The sequence below is a fragment of the Frankliniella occidentalis genome, unplaced genomic scaffold, assembly GCF_000697945.3.
Source record: "Frankliniella occidentalis isolate FOCC.00 unplaced genomic scaffold, Focc_3.1 Scaffold115, whole genome shotgun sequence".
Classification (NCBI taxonomy): Eukaryota; Metazoa; Arthropoda; class Insecta; order Thysanoptera; family Thripidae; genus Frankliniella; species Frankliniella occidentalis.
This window is the reverse complement of record NW_026267243.1, coordinates 661,312-669,682: the sequence shown is the minus strand read 5'-3', so window position 1 is coordinate 669,682 and position 8,371 is coordinate 661,312. Positions and strand designations below refer to the sequence as shown.

The 8,371-nt window shown below is 52.5% G+C and overlaps 1 protein-coding gene across 5 annotated transcripts in view; it reads left to right on the top strand.

Moving 5' to 3' along the window:
* The window catches only part of LOC113204686 (protein kinase C, brain isozyme), a 75,637-nt gene that overhangs the window by 40,297 nt on the left and 26,969 nt on the right, over positions 1-8,371 (top strand). For all 5 annotated transcript variants that reach the window (XM_026419950.2, XM_026419952.2, XM_026419949.2 and 2 more), the window contains one exon: positions 7,863-7,894. In XM_026419950.2, the coding sequence (XP_026275735.1) occupies positions 7,863-7,894 (32 nt within the window). Of the gene's footprint in view, positions 1-7,862; positions 7,895-8,371 lie in introns of those variants that run through there.

The window sequence follows — 8,371 nt, the reverse complement described above, 5'->3', positions numbered from 1 at the left end:
CACCATCACCACCACACCATTTCACCTGCTTCGTGTGTTAGAAGCGCTTTGAATCGCTGCGCGATCGATACGTGGCGCTCGTCAGCTGCGGTGCGGTGGTTGGGCGGGCGGATGACGGATAGACGCACGGACGGATTCCACGCAGGGATCATCGGCTGCTCATGATCGGCCTACACCATAAACCGTCTAATGCCGTAAACTGTTCGCGCCGCTCGCGCGGTACGGCGCTGGCTGCTCGTCGCTGGCCGAGTCTGCTGCAGGCTTAACTGGGCGTAGTCTGCAGCCTTAACTGGCTTGTTCTGGGTCTGCTCTCTGCAGCCTTGATTCTGCGGCGGCTGCTGCTGCCGTGACCCTCAAGGTCGACGAGAGATATGGAGAGAACGGGGCGCACGACTCGAGGTGGCGCGGCAAGGGGTGGCAGTTTCGTGACCGCGGAGACGCATATTTCTGTTGTGCGTGGTAGGGCGAGAGAAGGCGGGCCGCCGGAAAGCAAGGCTCAGGGTTTTCTTTTATTAAAACAACATTTAAAAAAACAAACAAAATAGACATTTCATTTTTTCTCAAAGTCGACTTACAAACAGAATAAGAAAAAAGTCGCACCCCCTTTTTTAGTATCCCAGAGGACAAAATGTCCCCCAGTTGAGTGGCAAATGGAAGATTTGTGTTGTGTTCTCTCTTAGGAAGACAGAAACGCTGTAGACTCTTTTTTGTCCCTCTGTCGTCCCACCCTTTTGAGAATAGAGTTATGTCATACTCTCTGCGTCGGGTTTTGCGGAGTAGCTGTCGGGTGCCGCTGTGTCATGCTCTGCACTTCTCCATTCAGAGTATGTGATGCGGGGACTTTGTTTCTCTCTCCCTCACCATAACTCCCCCTCGCTCTTCCTCTCTCACGCCCTGCCTCCCTCCTCTCGCCTTCCTAACACACCCACTTTCCTCTCTCCCATTTTGTCCTGTATTTTCCCCTCTTGAGTTGACATATTTTTGCTCAGCGAGCGCCTGCAGAACAGCGGGTATGCAATCAAAGCACTCCCGTGTTCACCGTTTGGCCTATCCGCGGGCGCTAGTACGGTTGGCGCTACGCCCATAACCGTTTACTTGTTTCAACCCAAGAAGAGATCAAAATTTAACTCTTAAAGCTGTTTTAATTTTGGTACCCTAATTTTCATCAAATTATTGTCCACCCAATTAAAACTAGACAATGATAATGTAATCAAACACGAATTGGTTCTCTTAGTCCAAATTGTATCGTCTCAAATGTGTTACATTGTAAGGGTTGGTTCATTTGTCGGCTCTTACGTCTGCTAAAACACCTGTTAGGGCCACAAAGTGTGCCTCATGTCACGCATATTAGACATTGTTCATTAGGATAGCATACCAGGTGGCTGATTAACTCCGCGCACTTCCGTTAGTTGACTGTACCGCACGCCGGAGTGCGGGTGGGCTTGCCAATCGCCCCTGTCCACGGCGCCTTACGGTCCGGGCGAGTAGGCAACCCGCCCGCACTCGTGCGTGCGGTACAGTCTAACCACAGAAGTGCGCCGGGTTAATCAGCCACCTGGTATGTGTAGCTCACAGAGATTACTTTTTAATGGCACCGACATTTACTAAATTGTACGCGAGCTAAATAAGCTCAGCCGTGTTATGATGATTACTGTCCGTCTAGTGGTAGACCGCACGTGCACGTTTTCATGCGGGTTATTACTATTGCTGCCGGTTGCACCACACCTATCGGAGGGGTCGATTCGTCAATTTGAAGAAAGTGCGCTGCCGGAGTGTTTGTCGGCGCGGCTCGGCGACTTGTTCGCATACCCGCGTTTTATTAAGCCGGCCCGCCACGGGGTCAAAGGGGCATGAGTAGGGCAGTGGCAGGAGGGGGTGGGTGGCGGCCACAAAGGGCAGGCGCACCCCCGGGCTGTGTTCCCTTTACGTTACCGCACGCTCTATGGTTATACGCACTGCGGTTGCAAAGTGGTCTCGCTTAGTACACTGCCGAAAGCACAATCCACCCCCCTATGTTATCATCTCCCCTCTGTTTTCCAGGAAAATGATCGATGTGTGTGAACACAAGGTATTCTGGAGCTGCATAGCTTCTCCTTGTCTCGGCGGGAAGGTCTCTTGCGGTGTCGGTCTCGGTGTGTAGGGCCGGCGGGTTACGGGCTGACGGCTGTATCGACGGACCAACAACACCGAACTGTATTGCGTTGAACAGAGCGGGCAACGCTCTGAATTATTCAGCAAACAAAAGCGAATGCAGTGGAGAGCGACCGGGGAGGGGGGGTAGAGGGGGGAGCTCCGACTCCACTATCCGAATAAAATAAATGCCAAGGCCCAGGCCCAGCAGCGCGCATGAGGAGAATGTGCCGCGAGTAAGGAATGGCGATGAATAAAGGGAGATTTCCGATACTCGCTTCTCTCTCCCTGCATTCCCCGGCTGCCCCCCTCTCCTCGTCTCTTTTCCATTCCAGTTCTTTCATTTTACCTTCCATCTATTTCCTTTCCTCTCTTTTCGTTCTTTTCGCCCCGCTCCCCCCGCGCAGCCCCCGCACTGGAATACATCGCAGTAATCCTCGCAGAACGCTCCGGGCCGGGCCTTGGCCTGGGCGGCTTAGTCCTTCCATTAGACAACTTGTTGGGCCTAGCGGGGTGCGGTGGGGCGGGGCGGGGCGGGCCCACCTGAAGGAAGGGCGGGGAAGACAGACGGACTGGCGACACTGCGAGTTATTCGAACTGTGGATGCGGAGGGAGGGAGAGTGATGAGGAGGGCCCAGAGGAACGTGCCCGAGGCGCGGGCGGGGCGGAGAGTCCGAGACCGAAGACTCTCCCGTACCGCCCGTCGCTCCTCCTGCGCACCCCGCCGCACCAACACTGAAAATGCTAGAGTCAGATATCTTACTCTCAGGAGAGCGAGATGGTGACCCCAGAAATCTTTCTCTCTTGAGAGCGAGATGTCTGACTCTCACTCAATTTTGAGTCATAATTTGCAGGTCCTCACCCTATGAGAGTGATATGTTCCTCACTGCAATTGGGCGAGGTCAGGGAAATCTTACTCCTTCAGAGTGAGAATTCGGTGCATATGACTCAAATAGGGTAAGCCCTATCTATAGTCATCGTTCTGATTGAGCGAGGCAAAATTGTCTCACTCATTTCGAGAAAGGCACCTCACTCAAAGGTTTTCAGTGAAAGTGTGGCAAAGAGGTATTTTAATTGGTGTAAAGAAGATCGAGAAGAACAGACCAGAACAGAACAAGCCTTCAATTGTTTTTCGGAAGTCGTCTGCTAAAACAATAACGAATAAGCTTAGACTTCTTTTTGCAAATTTGGTAAATGTACAGTTAATTTAGAAAATACTCTCCTCGATGGTATTAAACTTACAAGTACATTTTCTATCTCTAAATATTGTGTTTTTTTTTCAGTAGGTTTCACTATGCTTTCATTTTGTCGCGTATCACGTAATTGTACATGTTTGAATTTTGTTTATGGACATGGCTTCGGGCTGATCTCCGGTCCCCCCCCCCCCTTTCCCCTTTTCACCCGGTCCCTTCCCCGTCGTGTGCTGCCTTCGCCTCGGCGCCGCAACCGCTTCTCGAGTGGGGAGCCGCCCGTCGTTGCGCCCCATTCCGACCCGTCGGCGTTTCAGCTATTTATCGGAACGTGAGAAATTTTATCTGACCTCAAAATATCTCGCGCGCGCTGCTGCTGAGGTTGGTTTTGACAGTGCGCGGCTGAATTAGCCGACCATTTTCGTCGAGCGCGCGGCCGAGGCGCGCCCGCGGCTCCGAGGGCACTTCCGAGTTTGTTCCAGCGGCTTTACCGGCCCTCCGCCCGCCGCCTCCGCTAGCGGAGCTCCGCGCTGAAAGGTTTCTCCTTGTCCCGGTGCGCTCGGGCCGGGCCGTCAGCCGGGGTGCCGTGCCGAGCGGCTGAGGCGGGGGGATTGCGCCCGCGCGGCTGGAAAGTAGTGTCTGAAAGCAGCCGGGGTCGGGCGGCGGCGGCAAGCGGGCAGGGCGGGCTTTTAATCCGTACATGAAATCCCCCGCTAAAGTTGTCTCTACTCTTGTAGTATAAAACAATGGCAAAGCGAGTGCCGCCGACCTTTGTGATGGAGAGCGCGACAGCTTGAGACGCCTTAGTTCGTGGTGGCATCGTGGTCGAGGTAATGCGTTGCTGCGTATAGAACCATCGACCCTCCCTTAATAAGGGTGCTCTTGCCTTCACGTGTTGAGCTGGCTATGGTTTAACGAACAGTCTCTTGCTGTTGCCCTGCAGCCTTGAGAACGACGCAGAGACTACGAGGAAAAGCGGAGACCAATGACGGGCGCAGGAGGGGGAGGGAGGACCTGGCCCGGCAGTGAGGCTCCGTCCGCTGCTCATCTGCTGTGTCGCGCTATCTGTCTTCTTACCCCCCTCCCCCCCCCCCGCTCTCTTTTTAAACGAATCCGCGGCCGTCTTTACCGGAAAAATTTTTCTACATCCCTGCCTTCTGCTTCTATGACGGGGTAGTGAGGGGGTAGTAAATGATGTTAACCCCCTGTGCTGTTTTGACTGAGAGGGTAAAATTGGGGCATCCGCATCCTAAAGTAACTCCTTACTCCCCCTTTATGAGAGAAATTTAGCACTAATGAGCGTGCGTGTTTTTTACTAGTGTGCACATGTATTTTCCTACTACTGGCTAACTTAATGTTTTAATCTGGAAAAATGCTTCAAAAACGTCACTTCGCTGTGGTGCGCTTAGCAGCTTGCCGCTTGTAACGTGTTAACCGTCCCCCAAATAGTTTGCCCAGGCGCATTTGGAGTCTGCAGAACGAATAAAGTCTACCAAAACTACAACTCCATCCTCTTTACTCACTTGCACGATGATAGGTGATAGGCTCTTCAAATGTGTGTGGAAGCTCCACATCTCTCTTCTCTCTCTCGTAGGCATCGAAGGCGTTGGCGCACTCTAAGTGACGGGGCCTTCCCGCTGTGCCATGCGGGTCGAGTAGTGACGTCGGGCTGGGGTGGGGAGGGGTAGGTCCGCCCCCCATCCTCGCGTACCCTCGCATACGGCAGGGGGGGGGGGGGAATAACTCCCCCTACCACTGCTACCCCTACTCTCCCCGGCTGGGGGGGCTCCCGCCAGGCAGACTGGATTTATCTTTTATCGCCCGCTTGGCGGGTCGCGGCCCAGAATCCCGGCCACCGGTTGGTCCGGAGAATCTCTCTCCCGCTCTCTGTCTCCCCCTCTCTCCCATTCTCTGTCTCTCCCTCTCTTCTATTCTCTGTCTCTCTTGCTGTCTCTACCTCTCCCCTCCCCCCTCTCTCTCCCTCTTCTTCCCTCTCCCTCTTCTTCTCTCTCCCTCTTCTTCCCTCTCCCTCTTCTTCCCTCTCCCTCTTCTTCCCTCTCCCTCTTCTTCCCTCTCCCTCTTTCACGCTGCGCTGTGTTGTGGTGGGAGGGCGGGGGCCGCTGGACACAACGGAGTGACGTTGGGACGGAATGAGGGAGTGACGCGCAGAGAGTGACGGGGTGCCGGGAGAGACACGCCTCTCTACGCTACGGCTAACATGCAAATGTGGCCAGCCAACCCTCTTCTGCTGGAGGGAATGCTCAGTGAAAAAAGAAAAATGTGTTGTGCAGTTTTTGAAAGTCTGCTTTTGCACCCTCGGTATTACATCAGCCGAATTTTGATTAAATGCACTATTGCTTTCGTGCCGTCTTGACTTTTGCCCCATGTAACGTTTTAAAAAAAAAAGAAAAAAGGAAAAAAAACACACACACACACACCATGACTAAGCTCGTAGCACTCAGAGAAAATAACGCCCACAGTCTGCTCGGCACGCCTTTTGAAAGGTCTTCATTACGACACGCGGTTGATTTTGTTCGCGTTTAACAAATTCATACCGTGTTTCCGATTTGTCGTTTGTTGTTGTTTTTGTCTTGTTTTTGTTCTTTTTTGTCCGCACAATCAACGGGTCGCTACGGGCGCCGCGTTGTTTTTAGGGAGAGAGAAAAAAAAACACACACATCCTTTCTTCTGTGCGGGGCGGCTCGGTGAGGCGAAGCGAGATATTGCCTCGATTTGCGTGTGTGGGTGTGGGCCGTGGGCCGGTGCGTTGTGTACATACACAAAACGGAACACGGAGCGGCGGCGGCTGTTTAGTGGAAAACGTTTCTTCATTCCGCTTGCGTCTGCCTCGAGGGGGGAGGGGGAGAGAAGGGAAAAAACGCGGAAGCCTCTTCATGTTTGAAGACCTGCTGTAGCCTATCGCGTCGTGCGAGAGAATGAGTGAAGAATACATTCAGTGGCGTGTAGCCCCCCCCCCCCCCCCCCCCCACTTTTCCTGCAAAACTCCCAGCTCTATCTCTTGTTTGGTTAGTGTCCGCGCAACAGCGGCAGTGTACGTACTGGCGCGCCAATCTGCCGAGTTAACAACTCTGTGTAAACACTGTAAAAGACCTCCCGTCATTAAAGAGAATGGCGGCCGTTTTCAAGATGCCTTTCAGTGGCCGAACACGCCACGGCGGCGGAGCAAGGAGCGTCTCCCAGCATCAATACGCCCGCCGCCGCGCCGCCCTGGGTCTGGTCCGGTCTGGCCTCGCGCGGTCTGCCAGCCTCTATGGTCTTTCCGCGAAAGTCTTTGTGAAAGGCGTCTGCGGCTCTCCATTAAAGTGCTACTATTCACGCACGATGCCGCGGGTGAACGCGATGGCTGCTTTGCAGATCATTCTCTTTTTTGCGTAACCCATTTTTTTTTAGTTTTCCCAAGAAGAGAGAGTATTGTACTGCCTCATCCAACTAAAAAAAAGATTAAAACGAAATATTTTTGTTTGATCCAATGATATGATTCCCAGATGAGTGTACTCGGCTGTCCCCGCATTGCTGGTGACACACTGATAAACTAAGTGTTCAACTGCACGACATGTAAGTGTGCAACTGCAAGTTGAATACTTGCAAGTGTGTAACTCGGTACGTGTGCATTTGCAAGTGTGTAACTCGGTACGTGTGCACTTGCAAGTGTGTAACTCCTCGGTTGAGCACTTCCTACACAGTAAGCGTTCAATCTAAGGAAGTGTTCAACCGAAGAGTTGCACACTTGCAAGTGTACGACTACGGAGTTGCACACTTGCAAGTGTTCAACTTGCAGTTGCACACCTACAAGTGTTGAGTAGTTGAACACTTAGTTTACCCGTGCAGTACGTACGTGGTGTGAGCGACGCCGTAATCTCGCTGCCTGCGAAAGGGTTGGAGAAGCGGAAGCCGGTTTTCTCTGTCCTCTCAAACAAATCGTGGATTACGCCTACGCCATATTAAATCTCGGAGCCCGTGGGCATTAAGCCTAGCAGAGAGGAAGGGGGTACCCCCTCCCCCGCCCTCTCTTTCCTACTGTTTCCCCTTACTACCCTCTTCTCCGCTACGAGGCGGCTGTTTTCCTATACTTTCCCCTGCCTCCATAATTTCTCCCTTCTCCATACTTTCTCTCTTCTCCAATATCAACGTGCATATGAATTATTTTTATGCCTCGACTGGATAAACTTTTGTCGCAAGTTGATTTTTCGATTATTTAAGAGAACGGCAGAATGACATTCGCCTCTAGGAAACTCCTTTTATGCAATGTGTGCTTTAGGGATTCTCTTTGTTGTGCTTTCTTCCGTACACACACATACAGTGAGCATCTCTGTGCACACATTAGATACATCACCAACGTCTACACGTTTAAATGCTCGAAAAGTTTGACGCCGGTGAGACCGACAAGACATTGTGAATTTAGAGACCGGCCGCGAGTGGCAATTGCTCTCTTTTCCCACATAATCTTGAACAATTGGAATCACCCCATATCGACGTACCTTCCATTCGTTTTGCTGACTTCTTGTTCTTTTCTGTTCGCAGGGGCTTCGGGAAGCAGGGCTTTCAGTGCCAAGGTAAGGACCTAGCCTCAGCCCTATTGTACGCCAAAGTGGGGAGTACAAAAGCCCCTCACCCCCTCACACACACACACACGCACACACAATATACTGCCCACCCTCCCCCACCCTCCGGGCCAGGTCGCGTTCGAGAGTCGTCCGCTATAGGTTTATTTGATGTGGCGTGAATTCCAATCGAAGCCCCTTTCGCTCTCCTTGCTTCACCTTCACCTTCGCAAAGCGGAGTTCGCTTCTCCATCTCCTGCGTTTACTTGCCACGAAGTACTAGGAAGAAGCTCTTATCTTGTACTCCTGTGCGTAAACGGCAGGAGGCACACGAAAGTTGGCAATCTAAAGTGTGCATGACATCGCCCACATTTATCTCAATCCTCAAGTACAGACTCCAGCTGTGCAACCCCTTGGTTCACTAGCGTTGGGCTGGTTGCCACACCCGATCCCACCAGATTGTACAAGAGCTCCAGCTGCTGCCCCCCC